This window comes from Larus michahellis, chromosome 7 (genome assembly GCF_964199755.1).
Source record: "Larus michahellis chromosome 7, bLarMic1.1, whole genome shotgun sequence".
Lineage (NCBI taxonomy): Eukaryota > Metazoa > Chordata > Aves > Charadriiformes > Laridae > Larus > Larus michahellis.
Genome location: NC_133902.1, coordinates 49,634,523 through 49,654,410, shown reverse-complemented (window position 1 = coordinate 49,654,410; position 19,888 = coordinate 49,634,523). Strand labels below are relative to the sequence as shown.

General features: G+C 48.5%; 1 protein-coding gene across 1 annotated transcript in view; it reads left to right on the top strand.

Annotated features, from left to right (window-relative positions):
- The window catches only part of SLC12A8 (solute carrier family 12 member 8), a 51,197-nt gene that overhangs the window by 12,128 nt on the left and 19,181 nt on the right, over window positions 1-19,888 (top strand). Inside the window, exon 5 of the mRNA XM_074595649.1 lies at window positions 12,944-13,057. Within this exon, the coding sequence (XP_074451750.1) occupies window positions 12,944-13,057 (114 nt within the window). The remainder of the gene's footprint in view (window positions 1-12,943; window positions 13,058-19,888) is intronic.

Below are 19,888 nucleotides of genomic sequence, written 5' to 3'. Positions count from 1 at the left end.
CACTTTGCTACCGAACAAGGTAGACACCGTAGTGAATAAAAGCAGGAGGCTGCTAATACGCTCTTTATTTATTAAAAAACATGGGATTGCTTTCCCCAGGTTTTTCCAATTATAGCGCATTGAATGGCCCTGACATCACTCTTGAGCGGGGGCCAGCCTATTCAACAGTCTGGCGAAGACATTTATTAACTGGTTACCTGCCAATTGTCTGGGCTAGGAGCTGCGGGACAGATGTGTTTTGAAAAGTGATAACATTGTTAGGGGCCTTATTTAGATAGTGAGAGGAAAGCTACACCACTCTGTCCGGGCTCTCTGAAGTAGGTATTTAAAGCAGTTTATTTTTAAAAAAAAAAAAAAAGAAAAGAAAAAGTAGAAAAAATGAGGTTGGGATGTAACTTTCCGGCATGGTTCCACTCTGCTGCCCTGTTTGTAGGTAGGTTTTCACGGTGTTTCCTCGCTGGAGGACACCTGGCAGTAGGATGCTGTTGAGGAGCAGTGGTCTCGCCTGCCGATGGATGCTCGGAGTGTCGGAACAGCTGCTGCTCCTCGCCAGTGGCCGGGGCTGGCATCCCAGAGCCAGGCGGGATTTCTGAGCCCACCACCCTGAGCATCTCCGAGGAGGTGGGTAAGGAGGAGGGGAGGAGGTCTCAGAGCCTGCGGGTCCCTGCCCTCCTACGCCCGCCGGGCTGTGCTGGGGGTGCCATATGCATCTAACCTGCTCTTAAGTATTTCCGGCAATGGATCCTCCGCTGCATCCCTGGGGACCCGTCTCCAGTCGCAGCTATCCTGAGCTAAGCCCCGCTTCCTGCAGCCCAAACCCACCGCTTTGGGTCTCTCGAGGACTTGGGGACCAGCTGGGTGTCCTTCCTTTCTGCGTTAAACCACCTTGCTTGGAAGACTTCTTGTGCTCTGCTTTGGTCTTCTCTTCTCCAGGCTGAGCCGTCTGAGGGGGCACGTGGGGCCTGGGAGCGAGCAGCCCTCTGCCGCCTGTGCTGAGGAGGAGGAAGGTCCTGGCCTCCCTCGGCACCCCAAAATGTGCTGCGGCACAGTGCCATCCGGGCAGGGCTGGCCCAGGTCCATCCCTGGAGTGGGAGGGGGTTTGCTGAGGCTGTCACGGGTTTAAACTTGTTTAATGGGTAATACTGCTCCTGATTTATCCAGGAGATTTTGTAGGCGGTTGGTTTAACCTTTAATTTCTTTGCTGTTCCCCTGCGAGGCGACGCTAAGCTCGTCTTCCTAGAGCTTGTAAAGAAATCCTGAAATGCCTCGTCTGGCTTTGTCCCCCACTGGGCGCTGCCTTCACGTGGGCTTTCCCCACCCGCTCCCCCCATAAAACCTCCCATGCAGGCTCTCTGTTTAGCAGTGACTTGTTTAATGCTAGAGACCTAATAAATCTGACTGGCTCGAGGAAGATATATATCATCCCATAATCTCTCCATCTCTCCCCGTTGCTTTGTTTAAACAGGACAGCTTTATTTAATTGCATTGATTTTTTTTCTTTTTTTTTTTTTTTTTTTGGTGACACTACATAATTGTTTTCAAATGATGGAGGTATTTTACCTCCTCTTTTTTCATTCCCCTGGTGCTTAATTCCAGTCACAGTTCAGTTGTGCCCTGAATCAGCTTTCCTTATTTAAGGATTTAATTTATGAAGATAATTTCTAGATACTAGATTCTTTCTCCAGCCGCTTCACTTCTAGTTCGCATTCTTCCCCTAAGCTAAAGAGAAGACTTTGCGTGGGACACAGGTCCTTATCTACTGCTCATCATCTTCTCTGCTGGCTTGTGTTAACAATTTTTGGCCTTTTTTGCCTGCAGGTAAGAGATTTTAGCCTGGTTGTGCCTTTGCTGGCCTGGATGACGGCCTGGTGGTTCTTGCTGGTTTTCTTTTCTACTCAAAGGGGAAATGCATTTGTTGAAAAACGTGATTTTGGTAGGGAAAATGTATTCTCCGATTTAAACTGAATTCAATTAATAGTTTCAAACAAACAAAAAAAAAATCCTTTTAAGGGACAACATCTTGCTCAACCTTTCCACAATCAAACACTGTTTGATTTCCTGTTTGATTTGCAGTTTGAAACTAGCCTTGAAGCTGTAGCTGTGTGTGTGGTATAGAGGATAACGAGAACCTCCCCAAAATAAAATCAAAGTATTGTTTTGGACAGAGAATCAAAACATCAACAGACGGAGTAGTTTTCTTTTGAAAATACCATTGTCATCTGCATAATATATCCCTAACTTGGAAGTACGGGATGACCTCATCATGAGTATGGCAGAAGGCTCTGTAGACCATGGCAGAAGGCTCTGTAGACCATGGCAGAAGGCTCTGTAGACCGTGGCAGGGTCCGGTGGATTATGTTACACTTTGGTCAACTGCTTTCTTTTGAAAGATGGGGATTTGATTGACAGGGATTGGGCTTTGTCCCAAGCAATACACAGAGCGGCTCCGAGTTAGAAAGGAGGTCACTCCAACGAGCCCAAAGGATGTGTGTCATCGCTGCTGCTGCTCAAATACCCTCCATTTTCCTCCCATTGTTGCGCCTTGACTCAGCCTAAATTCTGATTTCTCAAGGCTGGGCTTTTTCATCGGAGAAGTTCTGCAGAGCCTCCCTCAACCAGGGACTCTGGGCCTGACTTCCAAGGAATACCACTCTATAATTAATAATAATATCCCATTGATGCAAACTATTTTCCTAGAAAAAGGGTGAAGCAAGGAACATTTTACTTCTCGTCCTCTTTGTAGTGAATAAAACCCATTTCCTCTGGCTGGTTGGAATACCGCTGAACAAGCCAGGTGGCGGATACCACATCAAAAAATAAAATAGCAGTGGAAGGATTTTATATATTACGGCAAGTCTGGTGCTTCGCATTAAATAATATAAAGCACAAGTGGACTTTATATAAAGTTGAAATACCCATGTTAAAGTCTCTTCCTTTTTTCTCCTAACCAAAATTTCAGATATTCCACCTACAGAAATTATACATTTTTTGGCTTTTTAAAAAAAAATAATTAAAACCCAACAACCTGTACAGACAGAATAAGTGTCAAAGGACTCTGCTAGCTACTGCCATGGGCACATTCCTGAGTTTTCCTTTATTTAAGCAGTGCTGAGGCACCGGAGTTCCGTGATGAGGAGCTGCCTGTGTGGGCGCTTTTGGGCTCTGTGTGTCCTCTTTTGTACACTGGTGGTTTTTCACTTCTCTGTCCTCTTGAGAAGCCGAGGTGGAGATAAAGCAGGCGCATGGGAGCTGGGCAGAAATTAGTGTTTCCCCCCACCCAGCCCAGTCCCACAGGAGCCACGACGTGGCTGGGGAGAGCTCAGGGGAAGTGTCAGCTGCTTCACGATTTGAGAGAGGTGACAGCATCCTGCAGATGAAAATTGCCCTGTTAGCTAAATATGAACATTGGAGACTGATTTAAGCAGCTCCCTTTGTTTATTTTGCCTTCTGTGCTATTTATAGCTGTTGGCCAGGACCCCTTATTGCAGGCCTGTTGGCTTTAGGGAGAGGAGGATGCTCGTGACCTGGTGGCTCTGATGGTCGGGATGCTCTGAGGTCCCCAGACCAGGAGAAGATTGGGGTGGCGTGCGAGTGCATTTACTGGGGGTCAGCCACCCCTAGGGCTTGAGTCCCCTTCTCGGGGTCTACAGAATCACAGAACAGTAGGGGTTGGAAGGGGACTTCTGAGATCATCCAGTCCAACCCCCTGCCAGGGCAGGGTCACGTAGAACAGTTGCACAGGAACACGTCCAGGTGGGTTTTGAATGTCTCCAGAGACAGAGACTCCACCACCTCTCTGGGCAGCCTGTGCCAGTGCCCTGTCTCCCTCAAAGTAAAGAAGTTTTTCCTCACGTTGAGATGGAATTTCCTGTGTTCCAGCTTGTGCCCGTTGCCCCTTGCCCTGTCGCCGGGCACCACTGAAAAGAGCCTGGCCCCATACTCTAGTCACCCGCCCTTGAGATCCTTATAAGCATCGATGAGATCCACTCTCAGTCTTCTCTCCTCCAGGCTAAACAGTCTCCAAGCCTGATGAGCTGGGCAGAGGGGGAGGATGCGAATACTTGGGTTCGCCAAGTATGCAAAGGACTGGTGGTCCCTGAGTGAGTTCTTTTGCAGGTTTCCTCAAACAGATCGCCCTCCAGCGCTTCTGCTCTAGGATTTCTTGCTCGCTCGAGGGTTTTCAGTGCACAAGTGCTTCTCCCTGCGTCCTGTAAGACAGCAGAACATTGCACCGGCTGGTGTTAAACCTCTCTCCAAGAGCATCCTGCGGCAGGCCATGCTGCTGAAACCCCAAGCAACCTGAGAAGAGGTCGCCCTTCTGCGTCCGGAGACTTCGGAGAGGAGCAAGACAGGAAAATAGACAGTGAGTGCTTCCCCTCGACAGCGCTGTCAGTCCCCACGCTTGCTAATTTGTCTGTTCAACCGAGAAATATTTATGCAGGGGGGTGATTCATCGCCCTGCAGCAAGGTTGCTGGCAGCCACCGGTGTGATGCCTGTCTCCATGCTGGTGATGGAAGCGTGACCAAAATACCCCATTTTTGTCCCTGTTTGCAGTGGCCGGGCCGGGCAGGTGCAGTGGAGGGTGGTTTTCGGGAGAGGGTTAATGGTGGGATCCCTCGGAGCCTGCGGCAGCAGGAAGCCGTTATTGTGTGTTGACTTTAAACAGGAGGTTTGGGAGATCAGCTCTGGAGCAGAAAACAGGGGCTCGGGAGGAACAAACACTCGCTGCTTCAGAAGGGCGGCGATTTCCTTTCGGGTAAACACGTCATTAATCTCAGGGAGCACATTCTTTTCCATCAAAAGATAAGGGATTTGAGTTGCCTTTCTCAGGGCTTGGCCTTTTTAGATTGTTTTAACTGTGGCTTTCACTCCTTCAATTACAGACTTTACATAATCTCTCATTTTGGGTTTGCCGGGCTTATTATGGGTGCAGAGAAAGTCTTGGGCAAGGGAACTCCTTTCCTTCTCTTTTTAAAATTGCTCTGATCCTTCTCCCCTCCACAATCGTCCTGCCAATTTTTTTTTTTTTCACTAAAACCTGTCTGGTTTTTGCTACTTGCAGCTCTGACGAATTTGAAACGTAAGTGTGCTGTTTGTCCTGATTTATGAAGCCATCTACCCTAGTGCTAGCGATAAAATAGGAGCTTATTTGTGCACCGCGAGTGGAAAAATAGCCATGGGCTCCTCTCCCCACCCTGGGCTGCCTCTTGCTGCTCAACTTGACTTTGGCATTTTTGAGGACACTGCTTGCCGTGGCCGGCGAGACACGGGGAGATGCTGGCTATGGCACCCAATGCTTAATTTTCAGCTGGCACCCTCCTGCTGGCATGGGGAGACAGCAGGCATTCCCGCTGCCTGTGGCAATCTGCAGTCGCTCTGAGCTCTTTTGATAGTCAATGTGTTTAACTGGGATTTAGGGAGGAAATTACAGAGGGAATTTAGTCCCTTCCCGTTCCTACCTCCTCTTCTTCCCAGCACTTTGTGCTGAGGGCTGCCAGCAGCTCCCGCATCCCCCGTCTCTTGGTGCCCTGGCAGCTCCAGCAGATGCTCTGCCGTCTTTCTGCGCTGATCTGGCAGTGTGGCCACGTGCCGTTGTGTTAATTGCGTAGTAGCTGCGTTTTTATCACTGCGTAATCACTGACCTGCCTGTATTCCAAAATTCCTCTCTATTTTTAAGACCACCTAGTTTAAGACTCCCAAAGCAGAAATGCTGAGGCTGTGGGAGCTGTCAGCAGGTAGGAGGTGGCCCTGAGGACTGAGGCGAACCCAAGGCATGACGTCATTTGTGACACGTGGAGGGCTAATCTGCAGGGACAGGTTTCAGAAGTCTTGTGTTTGCTCTTCTCTGTCTGGGCTGAGCTGCAGGTGCAGCATCTCCGGCTGCAGAGCTGTGCTGCTGCCCACAAGTCCTGCATGGAGCAGACGTGCTCCTGGCTCATCGGAAGCCTGTGCTGGTCCACGCTGACTCTCGTGGCACACTTGTTGCTCCAGAAAAGGGCAGCCTGGCTTTGATGAGTGTGGTCCCCTGGGTAGATGAGTCCACCGGTAGCTGTCAGGAGACAGCGGATTGATCTCTTCGGTCCATCCCATCCTCCTCCAGCTCACTCCCCTGCAGCTCTTCTCTTTTCCTTCTCTTTCTTCCCAGTCTTCCAGCCAGAACTTGTATATCCAAAGGTGAGGCAGGAGATGTCCTGGAAGATGTTAAAACATTTCTGTACCTCTGCACAAGTTCAGCAAAGGTTATGTTTATTCTCAGTACCTGCCAGCACGGCTCTGGCTCTTAATGCACTTTGCTTCCATGAGTCACCAGTTCTCCATCTTTTAGAGGACTGGGGATGTTCTGGTGAAAATCTGTTCATGCATCTCGCAGGCTGAGTGTCAGCCCACAGCAAGTTGGGCAGTGGAAGGGTGGCATGGAAAAACCACCGTACTGTCCTCTCTTCACCTCCAGCGCTGTTTCCCTCTCACCCTTTTGCTTCCCAACCTTTATACATGTTTCTTGTACATCTCCGCCTCTGTCTGCCCTGTACCGGGCTGGCAGCAGTAGGACAACACCTGGGAGCAGAGATGGTGGTGTAGGACTTGTCTGGGAAAAAAAAGATGGTGTGGTTTCTGCTGACTTGGCATTTTGTGTGCCACCCGCACGAGCGGGAGGTGGGAGGACCTAAGGAGCTGGAGCTGGGCGGTTGCGAAGGCACGGAAAGGCCTTGGAAGAGCATTGGAAATGTGATCGTTAATGCCGGTGCTAAACAAGCCCAAACACAGGAAGCCGAGCGTGTGCAGGGAGGGATGCGGAGAGGTGGGGCTTGCCACTGCACCGCTTTGATATGTTCATTTTTTATTCTGTTGGAAAAGGTGATTAAAGTGTTATTTATGACCCAGGTGACCTCTTCGTGCCTCTTTGATGATGCCGGTCTGCTGGGGAGGTGCACCGTGACCTTCCTTGGGTTGCGCTGCGTGGCGTTGCTGAGCTGGTTGCGGTCAGCCGAATCCGTGTCATTCTCCGGCGTGTGCGAGTAGCCCCTTCGCTGGGAAGGCGAGCTGTCGAGAGCAGGGTTGTGTCATTCAGAGCTGTTGTGACAGAGGATCCTGTGCTGCTTGTTGCCTCAAATTAAATTTAAGTATTTACACAGTGTTGGGAGAAGGCAAAGATAAAAAGGCTGTGGGGTTGGGATGGCATTCATGGCTTTGCATCCATCTCTGCACATCCACAGTTTCTATGAGGACGGCCAGTCCTGTGTATCTGCAAGTGCACTCTGAGGTGCTCTAAAAACTATTGCTGGTGGTGTTTTGGCATCAAAATACTGCTTCACTAAAGCCAGGCATACCTGATTTTCCCTTGGCGAGTGAAGATGCTGGTCTTGTGTGATAGGCTGTGCCTAGTAAGTACACTTCGATGAGTTTGGTGACCATCAGACCACCCGTGGATGACCTTCTTCTGCAGGCAGGGGCAGATTTAGTATTGCAAGGGCTTTTTGAGGGAAAAATGCAGTCCTCCCTCGCTGAAGCAGAAGGCCACCCAAGAGTCATCTGATAGACCACGTCTTCTGAGAGTTACCAACCTGACAGGGTTTGACTCACCCACCAGGGAGTTAATGGCTCAGAAGTACCCGGCTTGTACCTTGCCCTCGGCTAAGAGTTTGGAGGAAGAAAATGCAGGCATGTGGCTGGCGAGAAGGAGTGAAACTTCATCTTGCTGTGAAGGTATGTGTACAGGTGAGGATGGCAGCTGTGGTGGGACCAGGCTGTGGGGACCATTCCTGTTCCCTCCACGCTGGTGTGCCCAGGTACCTCCAGCACCTTCACTGGGACCTCACTCTGGGCATGCGCTTGGACTGGTGTCCAAGGGGAACGGCCGGATTTCAGAGCTTAAGCCAGAAGGGTTTTGAGGGTGGAGGAAGAAGAGGGGAAAGAGAGAGAAAGCAGATAATTATGCTAAGGATATGTAATTACTTTTTGGCTCTCCACCTCTTACATCACACAGGATCCTGAAAGTGCTGGGGTCAGACCTGGGAAATGTGCTGCAAGACAAACATTTCCAGCTGTTTCTCTGAAAGCAAATCTCAGCAAGTACCTTCCAGGCGCGAACGTGTGGGCTTACTTATTTAGGAAAAGAAAAAAATCTCACCACTTCAAGCCTTCAGCATCCACCTTCATAATTAAAATCTCTAATCACGAGCAGAGTGCTCTACATGACCGTCTTCTGGGAGTTGTTTCTTAAGGTGGTTTTCCATTTTTGCATTATTTAGCCCCTGCCTCGGTGCCAGGGTTTACTTAACCTTAAGCTTGTGAACAGGCTTATTGAATTTGGCCAAGACTTGACTAATCTGTAATGAGCTCCAGGTTGCCTGGAACTTGGCAGCACCCTCGTCCTCTGTGCCGTTGCATAATGGCCTGACCCCGCGTAACCATGGCTTCGCCTCGTGCCCCTTCTCCAGCCTCCTCGAGTGCCGCTCCAAAACCCCAGGCTTTGTGGAGGGGCTAAGGTGGGTCCCAAGTGCCGAAAACTGCCTCGGCTGCTTTCATCCTCTTCCACGGGGCGAGAGGTGGGGGAAAGTGGCAAGAAAAGCTTAAATGTGGAAACTAGCTGGGGCGGAGGGAGGGATGCAGTGATGGCAACCAGGTGAAGGTAGCCCCTCCCAGGCATCTGCGGTGGCCAGGGGGGTGTGAAAATCCCGGCCACCTTCCTCCTCCTCCTCCTCCACCTGCATCAGGCTGATGTGCAGCTCCCTGCGGTCCCCCTGCACTTGTGGATGGAGGATGCTCAGCCTGGAAGCTCTTCCATTTGAAGCTTGCTCAGTTGTTTCTATTGTTTATTACATAATTTTAATAAGGGCAACTCGAAGGACTTAATTTGTCAAAAATCACAGGAATAATTCAGATGTTGCTCTATGTCAATTTTCCCCCCCGTTGTTTATTTACTTCAACTCAACCACTTGAGAAATCCATTATTTGCCTGCTTCTTATTGAGTATCTAATGATGAAAATAAATTGTTACCACTCTTTATTGTGCATTTCCCATAAGGCTGACACGCACAGAGAAGGAACCAGATTCCTCTCCTTCTAGCGTGACACTGGGAAGTTTGTTTATAGCAGTTCAGCTCCAGCCCTCTGCAAGCCAACCGAGAGCGGGATCATTAAAGGCAGGATTTAGAGGCTGTGGGGTTGCATAAATGAATTGAGAGCAAAATTTGTCAGACAAACGTTTTGCAATGAGCGTGGAGGGAGGAATCTGGCTTGGGTTTCACGTACCCAGCAGTTAGCTGGAGGAAAAGATCCTCTTATAGAAAAAAAAAAATTAAAAAATGATCTTGCCTTGTTTGGAGATCAGAGAGCCAAATATAGACCCTATCGCGTTTCCTTCCCTCCTCCTTCCGAAGCTCGTCCTTTTGAAGTGCACTTTCAATGGGATGTGGATAATTGACTCTGAGAACAACCGACCGACTGCTCTGTTGGTTTAACCGATTGGTCTCAGTTGCTGATTCCTGTTTTGTTTTGGATGATTTTCAGCCCAATTGCCCCGTCAGCTACAATTAGTCCCATTAATATGACAGCTGAAAGGTCACAGATGACTCGCTCTGGTCGCAGGCACAAGGGCAGCCAGGAGATGCTCACAGGGAGTCGTTCTCAGCTCCGCGGTCGCGTGGCAATAGCTTGCTTAAATTCATGGCGACTGCAAATCCTGGCGTAAAACCCATCGAAAGGGACGTGAGATTGGCTTCATGGGAGGGTGATTGACTGAGAAATGAGGTTGCAATAACAAGTGACATTTGGATGAACTTTTCTTTAATTAGACAAGAAAGCTCCTGGTTCTGTTTAAAGGGGAAATGTGGAATGGCTGGGCTTCCTCTTGCCTGCCAGAGCGGCGAGGAAAGGAAGCAGAAGTGGGATGGAGATGTAGGCGCATCCTGTGGCTCTTTCAACAAATCCATGGCTGTCATTTTCTGTGGCTCTGGTGACATCTGCCATGGTTTCAGGCTTTGTCTCTTACACCCAGGATTTACACTTAGGGGAGTCAAGTGGGAAAGGGAACAGCAGACGGATGGATGGTGCATGAGAGATCGTTTGGCTTCTTAAGATTGGTAGAGGTCAGAGACACACAGGTGCAGGTCAGACGTTGGACTCATGGGTCTCACGGTCTCTATTTGGCCATGGTATGGCCAAAACGCTATCACAGAAAATGTTGTCTGGTTGTATACTTGGCCTTTTGTGTGACAAAGGAGACACAGGGCACTCAAAGTGCCTGGATCAGCCCATCGTTGAATTATATAGCCCCAAAACCTGGTTGGAAGACCATGGTGGGAGATGGTTCACTCGCAAAGCAGGCGGCTGCGTCTGGTGAGGTTCTGCCATGGTTTTGGTTGGGTGTTATTTGGTATTTTCCTTAACTGTTTGGGTGATGGAAAAGAGAATACGCAGATTCAATTTGCAGATGATGCCCAGCTGGGAAGGGCTTGCAGCAGCCTGGCTGAGAGGGTCAGACCTCAAGATGACCTTGCACAAGCTGGGGAAGTGGTTTGAAAAGGACGATTTGTGGTTTCATGAAGACAAGCACAAAGTTTTACAGCCTGGCAGAAACCGTCGATGGTGGCAGTGCAGGATGGGGACTGTTTACAGCAGGTGAAAGGACGGCATTAGAAAATGCAAATAACTTATGGGTCAGGCAAGAAATAGCATCATGAACTTCAAACAAGGTGATTTTGTTTAGACAGTAGGGTAAACCTGAATGATAAAGACAGGAAAATATGAGAGTAAACTGTCAAGAGATGCTAGAGTCTGCTTCACGGGAGATGTTTGAGAATCACTGGGGCAAACTTTTGTCAAGAGTGACATAGATACGTTTGGTGCCGCTGCTGTGAAGCACAGGCTGGAGAAGGTCTGCAGATCTCCTTGGGGCAAGATGAATATTTTGCCCACCCCTTTTGTTTTACTAATGAGACATGAACATTTCTATGAGGAGCACGTACTTTGTGAAAAATCCCTTGGCCAGGGACTGAAATTTTCCTCGAGCAGCTTGGTGGGAGTTTTGCAGCCAGCCCACGTGCCCTGCCGTCATGGGCATGAATTCCAGTTGAAGGAGCTCAGGTCTGGTCTTGCAGGAGCGTACAGCCTACACAAATCCCCCCTTTATTTCTCCAGAAGCTGTACTTTTCTGCAGACATCCATGGGGTTGAGAGGTCAGTGTGCTGTGCCGAGCTTATTCCCTTTAAATCTTGTCTGGGACTTGTTCCTAGGGAAGATAGCTGCTGGTTCTAAAAAGCCCAGCAGCAGGACACCTTTTCTATCAGTGTGTTTCCATCCATGTTTGGGCAACACAATGAACGCAGATGTAGTAGGAAACTTCTGATTATCTATAGGATTTTTCTGTGGCAACTTCAAAGCTCTGTGGTTAGTTATATTCAGGGACTTTAAATGGATATGTCTTGCGTTCAGAGCTCTGATTTAATTTTCCGGTTTAATCTATTGTCCAAATGTCATTAATGTTGTCTTTGAGGCATGAAACAGCTTTGATGGAGACTTTTTTTAATTTCTGGCCATCACCCTCTGCAGCCATAAACAACATCCTGCCTGCTAATGAGAAAATTCAAGTTATTACAGTCACATGTCTTCTGGAGATAGATTGTAGTGGCAGGAGGAAAAAAGGGAACGACTTTGCTCACCTCCCACCCCAGCTGGCATGAGCATTTGGATTACTGACAGGGAGGAGAAGTTTCCACAAATTAAGATACTCCATTAAAAAGCAGTCTTGCCTGTTGAAAATGAAATTATTAATTTCATAGACACATCATTAATTCCTTAACCTGTTCTTCATGAGTTACCTTTTCTATCTTTAAGCATCTTAAAACCTTTCCTAAGAAGTGCCCTGCCGACACATCAGCTGCTGGGCTCAACTATTCCTAACAAATCCAGGTTTGTGGAAGAGTTTGACCTGTCCTTCCGGCGTGAAGTGAGGGAGCAGGATCCTTCATTACATACCCAGTAAACCAGTTGCGTGACGTTGATATCCTACCCATTGCTTTCCCCTCTCTCCCACCTTCTGTAAAACTTTTTCTTTGGAAAGTAAAGCCCGTGTGTGTATGACCTTGGAAAAACTTGGCAGAAGTTGGTATGGGGAGCGGGGCACAGCCCATTTGTCTCCTTGTTGCACCGTGATAAACATCTGCAGAAGATTTGGGAGGGGGGTGGCTGGTCGTGATGTACAGCCCCGTGTTTAGCCTTGGTTTGGAGATGATAACACAGCAACCGGAGAGCGATGGCATCAGGAGGGTAAGTGCACAACACGCCATCAGAGCACTGGGAAATTTTAGAGCGCCTTATTCCTTCTCCACTCATCTTCTAGGGCAGAGCCCAGCCTGCAACAAACTGACTTGTTGGCTCCGGCCTCGTCGGCAACCAGCGTATAAGCTGGCTGTGTTGGTAGCAGCTTCAGAGCATGGGCACGTCTCAGGTCTTGTCCGTGCAGGAGCTCGACTGGCGGAAACACAGAATTGGGGTATGGCGTGAGGGCTTGCTCAGGGATGCAGTTGTCTTACGGCGGCATAATTTTGCTCTATTTGGAAAGAGGATTAAGTTGGCATGGATAAATAAGTATAAATATTGGCTGATCTCTGCAGCCGGTTTTCCTCCATGGACTGGTTTTACAGGAAGGTGTCCTGCTTTCTTGCAGACAGGACTCAATGTGATCCGTGTTCTGGCTTGGCAGGAGCTCCCCAGCCTGGTGGTGTCTCTCGACGTGCTGGCCTGCACCACTGCATCTTGTAACCACACTGACCTTTTCCCCCCACCAAATAAGTTCACGTTCACCCCTTCAAACTACCCCTGGAAACAGCTGCTGCTGTTACACGTGTTTAGAGGACGGTTGGTGGCTGAGAGCAGGCTGGAAGGTCTCCTGCAGTCCTTCTGGTTTCTGAGGTTCTCCTCTCCCTTTCTGTGTCTTCACAGAGCATGGCTTTGTCGGCTACTCCGAAGAGCTTATGTTCAACAACACGCTGCCAAACTACAGCCAGGGGGAGTCCTTCTTCACTGTTTTTGGAGTGTTTTTCCCAGCTGCCACAGGTACCGTAAGTTTTATCCTCCCCCTCTTTCCCTCCACAGTCACATCTCGGAGATGAGCAGAAGCAAGGGGAGTTCCTCTGGGCTGCTCGGCAAGGCGAGTGGGACTGTACTTGGCCATAACAGACTCATGTAGTCTATTCAAAATGTTCAGGCTTTTCTCCAGCATCTCAAATTTTGCATGCTCCTGTCCTGTTCACTTCAATGTGCTCTTCTGTCTCTTTGTGGTCAGAAATTGCTGGTCAACTCTATGGGTTGATGTGGTGGTGTAAATCCCTCCCTGCCAAAGACAAGGCTCAGGCACCAATCTTGGCCGACGCTGCTGGGCCACAAGATATCAAGCCTTTTTAAAAGGGCTGATCGTGATTTATCTCATTAGATAAGCCGTATGACTTGATGGCACTGGGAGGGCGGGAGGAGCACAGGAGGGCTTTCCCTCCAGCCTCACTGCAGGCAGGTGGCCGAGCTGGGTTGATGCCATCGCTCATGATGCTGACCCACCACGCTCTGCATGGCATCACGGATGCATCTTTGCACGTCAGCAGAGCTCACGCTTATGAGCTTAGCTGGGTGCTTTCATATCATTCATTCCCTTAAATTACCAGGAAGATCCATGTCCCCTTTCCAAAGCTGGCAATCTCCAGTGGGAATGAAATAACGATCAATTGGAGTTACAATACCTTTTGTTGACACTGGGTTTTTTAAGCTATAAAAAGTACCGATTATAAGCAGTTTCCATAGCGATGAATCCTTGGATTACAGAGTGAATTTTCAGAGGATTAGCTCTAAGCAACTTGCTGGAAGTTGTTCGCAGAATTGCTGCGGTACAGGGAGACAAACTAAATGGTTTTGTGAAACAGAGGGGACTGGAGGAATGGCCTGGTAGCAGAAGACGGTGCTTTGTCAAGTGCATCTAGTGCAGGACTTCGAATTTTCCTTTGAAATCCTCTCTCCCAGCTTATCAGGCTGTGTACGCTTCTGTGTACACTTCCTCCAGGAAAACTCACCTGCCTGAACTACCGGCACCATGGAGGAGTTGGCTTCTACCCTCTTTTTTGTCATTTCTGCCTGGCCCAAGCCAATTCCCCAGCCAAAGAAAGAGACCTTCCCCATGAGCCCTGCCTCTGACGCAGGAAAGCAGTTTTTTCCAGCTCCCTGGTTACAGAAGAGGGAATGGTTATGATAAAACTGTGCAGAAAATTACCATGATTAACCATATTAAATGGTTCTTCATCACTGCTAATGCTTGGCTGCTAGGAAGAATGCCAAAGCTAATAGATATAATTTATTTAAAGCCCTGGCAGCCTGTTGCTTTGTTAGTTAGCAGTAGTAATACCAGTAGTAATGTTAAACATTCTCTGAAAATGCAGTTTGGGCTGATGTGTAATTACTTTGGTTGCTGCACAGCTTTTTCATGCGTTCTTTTTAATTGCTTGGTTATTTACAGGATTTAAATTATTCCTTCGGAGTAGCAGTGCCAGTGGTACCATAAAACATCGCTATTGCTGCTGTTATTGCTGTTTGTAGTGCTGCGGAATTTGGGAGCCTCATAAAACGTAGGGTTGTGCTCGGTGCTCTTGGAAGAACTTGACATCTGATTAAGAAATTGTTAGGGCAGGAGTCAAGAATTCTCTGCTGCGGATCGCAAATGGGGAGCCCAGGGCACCTTCAGAACCGCTGGGAATAAAGCTCACATCTCTCGGAGCTGGGGCAAGGACTGAGGGCTGGTTGCTCCCCATCTCACCTGGCCCAGGCTGGCTTAGCTCGCCTCCTTCCCCGCGATGGGGGTGCCGTGCCAGGGCTGCAGAGGGGAACCCGGGTTTCTTGGGGTCGCAGTTGCCGGAGCAGAGCTGCTTCCCACCGCATTGCGGGCGCTGCCTGGACGCAGCCCGAGCCTGCCAGCAGGACAGGCGGTCGGCGAGATCGGAGATGACATTTCGGGGGTGGGTTTGGCAGCGGCATTAATAGGAGGCTGGAGAGATGGGATAGGATTGCCAGCGCCTCTGACGCAGGGCAGGCAGCGTGATGCAGATGGCGAGCGGGCGGCAGCGTCGGTCCCCAGCACCTCCGTGTGAAAAGGAATGGCAGGGGCACGTGAACATCACTCCCAGGCTGTCACCTCCAGCATGTCCTCCTGCTCCTGCCCAGCACCATCAAGGGGTGCCCATCTCTGCTGCGACCCCCTGTGCGACCCAGCCAAGCCACTGGAAGCAAAATCCTTTGTGTTAAGATGCAACAGAAATTTGCAGAGAGTTTCAGTGGAACAATAAGTTGTTTAGTTTTGAGGGGTTACTTCGAGCCAGTTTGAAACATTTCTTTGACCCAAAGCAATGTTCTGTTTATCTTTAATTTATTAAATGTTATGTTTACTCTTTCTAATTTTTAGCATATGCTAGTTCACAACCTAAGATGCTGTTCTGATAACAAATTTTTTTTTTTAAAAAAACATTTAGGAAATTGTGAAACAAGATGTTTGGGCCTTTCTGAGATGAAATGTTCCTCTTTGAAGTGAAACTATTTTGATCTCTTCAGGATAAGCTCTTTCCTCTCCCTCTGAAATGGTTGTCTGAATTCAACTGGTTTAAGGTTGGTCTCTGGGATGTACTGAAAAGCGGTTTGTAAGTTGCCTGTTTCCACCAGAAATAGCAGTGGAACGGGAACTTCAGAAATACAGGCTGGTAACTGTAAAAGTAGAGGTGCAGCCACTTCGGGAAAGGGGAGCAGGACCTTTTGGGAGACCCTTGCTTGGACCGTACAGGCAGGAGGAGGGCCGGGTTCATGCTTCAGCTGGAAGGGGTGGGATGGTCGTCCCAGCCTTCCGTAGACTGGTAGCGACATGCTGCCTCCTACAAGCATCCTGCTTGGTTCGTCTTACTCCAGGTCGGGTTGTTTTCTCTGTTTCTCTGTATTTTATTGGTAAGTCTCCAGCAATGTGAATGAAGTTATCCCGGTTTTACGGTCGAGCGGTGGTAAGCAGGGGCTGGTCCGTTTGCTTCCTGGGTAATAGCTGTTTAAACCATTTCAGCTGGAAGTGCAGTGCAGCTGGCTTTATTCCCCCAAGTTTGTCATTTAAGAATAGAGAAGTAGCAGAGCGATCCAAAACATACATCTAGAGCTGGCCTAAATGGGAGTGCATGGGCATGGAAGACAGATTTGCTGGCTTCAATCAAAAAGACTAACCTACTCGCTGTGGAAGATGTGAACATATCCCTATAGAGATTCTGTGCATTAACCAGATATTTTTCTGCGTGTTTGTAAATACCTTCTTCATGCACATGTTTTGCTGCCCTGCTGTGATACGCAAATGCCCAGAAACCCATCTAACCAGGGCTTTCCACGGGGAAGGAGTCTCGGGAGCTGCCTGCCCGCGTTCAGCTCCAGCAGCAGCTGCGCAACCGTCAATGTGTTTTAAAAATGAAGTTAAACATCAGTTCCATTGTGCAGAAAATGTTTTTCTTTTCCTACTAAATCCCCGAGGTTTTCTATCTAATGAAAGAAGTGTGTTGTCATGTGATACAAGAAAGTAAGATGACATTTGAAGCGGCGTTAGTGGAAAATATCATCGTACTGAAACCAGTTCTGAAATAAACCATATTTGGCACTTGCAAAATGACAGCAAATAGATTTAGAAGTTTTGGGCTAAGTTATCAGATGATGTAAACTGGCACAACTCCATTGAAGTCTATGGAGAGGTGCCAGCTTACATCAGTGGAGAATTTGGCCCTTTTAAAAAATTAGCTACAATTCTTATCTAAGATTTTCCATTCTTCATCTCCTGGGCGAAGGAAAAAAAAAAACCCAACCCTTTTATATTTTCTAGTAAATTCACTGGGAAATGCAATGGGTGTTTGCAAGCAGTCATATCTACAGCTACAAACCGTAGCTGGTGGAGTTAGGCGCCAGAGCTGGTGGAGCTGATGGTTGTGTCTAACGTACAATGTAGGTGGTCCCCTTGTGCACGTATCCACCGCCTGGATGATGCCCAGGACAGGATTACACTGGGAATAGCAGCAATGTACAGACTGTCTCAGCCATAATTTCCTGGCTGGGTTGACCGTGTTTTCATGCTTCCTTGTCCAGAAGCTTTGTCATTATCTTCTGCTCTCTGAGATAATAGCCAGTGTGGAAAATCCAGCCTGCTATCTCGCTGAAACAGAGAGGTGGATAATTTTCTCCATGGACAATCTGCAGATATGATTGCTTGAGTTCAGAAGGGATTGGCCATCTCCCTAGGGGACAGGTCTGTGTAAGGAGGAAGGAACGTCCCAACTTCTCTACATCGTTGAATTTTATACGCAAGTGTAGGGTTTTTCTTCTGTTGAGTAGCTAGAGTCTCTGGAAAGGCTACTAGCAAGTCAGAACAGTTTTCTGGCAGGGGGTGACCAAGGCTATGGGTGGTGGAGATTATTTAGGGTTTTTTTAAAATTAATCAGGTTTTCCTTTCATTGAAAAGTGGTGTGGTTAGTCTGCTGCTCGCAAAAGACCTTCTTAGTACTGCCTTTTGGTAGCTGACATCCTGTCTGGAAAATCACTTATTGGGTGGTGGTGGAGAGGTAGCTTTGGCTTCGTCCATACATCTGTACTCTACGAGATTGTCCATACCTTTTACTAGTCAGGTCAAAGGCATGGTTGCAGCATGGAGGAGATAGCTGTGGCCTGAGTGGCTGAGAATATCTGTGTTGGTTCCCTCTGTGGTGGCCTTGGCCTTTGGCAGTGGAAGCCATGAGACTCTGGTGACCTCCTCCTCCTGGGGATCCTGACAGAAGCTAATGGTGTGCACTGGCCTGGGTCTGACCCCTAGTTGCTGCTGGGCAGGAGGTCAATCATCAATCTCAAGATCCCATTTATGTGGGCTCTGGCAGGTCATCTCCTGGCTGCTCCTAAATACGCGTGGGTCTTGTCGCAGGGAGGCAGTGAGGCAGCCTGGGCTGTGCAGTCATCGCTGTGCCGATGACTCACATGTCTTCAGCTTTTTTCATATTCAGTCCAGAAAACGCCATTTTGGTGTTTCCCCAGTGCTTTGCTGAGGCAGGAGTTTGGATGAGGAAGAGGTGAGTCAAGCTCAAGCTGGAAGGTTTAGAGGTGGTGCCAGATGTTTGGGAAACTTGGCCAAGAGGCACATGAGATTAACAGCTGTCCTTCTGACAATGGTTTGCTCCCTTTGGAAGAAAAATTCAGAGTATTCTCAGCTTTCTGCTTTGCCCCTGAAGTGCAAAGTAGCATGTCACCAAAGACTACTTCATAGTGGCTTTATTTAGCACGATGTTTGTGACCATTTCCATGGACTTCTGCCTTCCTGACTTTTCTCACCTCCAGCTAAGCCTGTTGTGTAGATCTTTAAAAGCAGCAGTGCTTGGAAGCTTTATACGGGGAAAAGTGCACCAGTTGATGGGCTTTTAGCAGTGCTGTTCAGAAGTATGTCCATGAAACAGCCTTCCAGGAGAAAATTAAGAACTTATTTTGATTTGTAATGGCTTCGGTATGGTGTCAAGGATTCAAATCTGGTCTGAATCTGGAAGACAGCTCTTCCAGGAGCTGAGGAATACCAGGAGTCCATGGGGACAGAGGAGAGGCTATTGGGGCTCTGAATCTCTGGTGGAGAGGGTGGCAGAAAAAGATGGCTGCTGGGTGGGATGATCAAGGGGTAAGAAAAAGGCAATTGAGGAAAAAATATTAATAATAAATAAATAAAGCCCTGAATGCTTAGCTGATGTGTTTGGCAACGTGTGAGTGCCTTCTGCTCATTAACATGCTATCCTCATGGCAGCACGGCGAGGAGAGGAAGTGTTATGATTCCCATCTAGCAGATGGGGAGATGGAGCTATGAAGATGCACAGCAAAGCCTGGGACGCAGCTGGAGATCAGCCTCTGTCCCCCAATTAGCAACCCAACCGTTGCTCCCTGTTGGCAGTCTGCTGGTGGCCACAGGAGGTCTGTAGGGAAGGCACCCATCAGCTGCACTGGGTTTGTCCCCTTTATCGTGGGATTTGTCCCAGGGCTGCTGTCTATCCTTCATCTTGGGAGAAAACCCTCCCAAGTGGCAATCGGTGTTTGAGCTTTAAGATGCAATGAGTTGTTGCTGATTTAGAGCTGTAGTCAACTCAGATTTGCAGCCTCAGAGACTGGTTTGTCACTCTTGTGCCCTCTGAAAATGAGGAATGACTGCTGGACTTGGCAGCCGAGTGGCAGACCGACGCGCGGTCGGTTCCCCGCTGCCAGGGCTGGCAGATGCTGCAAGCACCGTGGCGTTGGCCTCCTCCTCCTCCTTGTTGTTCTGTGGTGATCTCACCCCAGCTCCCAGGGACCGTCCCATGAGCACTGCTGGCTGGCACCTGGCCCACGCGTCCTTATGAAGACATTAATCTCACATCTGAGGGTTGGGACAGTGATGGGCAGAAATTAGTGTCTTAAAGAGGTTCTTCTGTCCTGCCTTCAAATTGGCCAAATACTCATCAGGATTCTAAATCACAGATTATTTAATATTTTTTTTTTTTTTACAGTGGATATCTGAAGTCTTCTAGGAAAAGTTTTGGGATAATTTGACACGAAAAGTTGTGTTTGCTTGCCAAGTCTGGTGTGATTCCTTCTTCAATGATGGGCAAAGTCTCTTAACCCATTTCAATCTTGGGTTCCTAGCCTCAGCATGGAGACTGTGATCTTTTGCGTCGTCCTGTTTCCCTTTCTTGCGTCTTTAGATGGTAATTTTTTAGGCTAAGGACTGTCCCTAATTGTACAATACCCTGTAATCTGCCCTAAAATAACAGTTCAGTGCTTTATTCTTAGTCCTGCCACGTGTTTTCTCTGTGACGCTGGGACAATCACTTACTCTCTCAG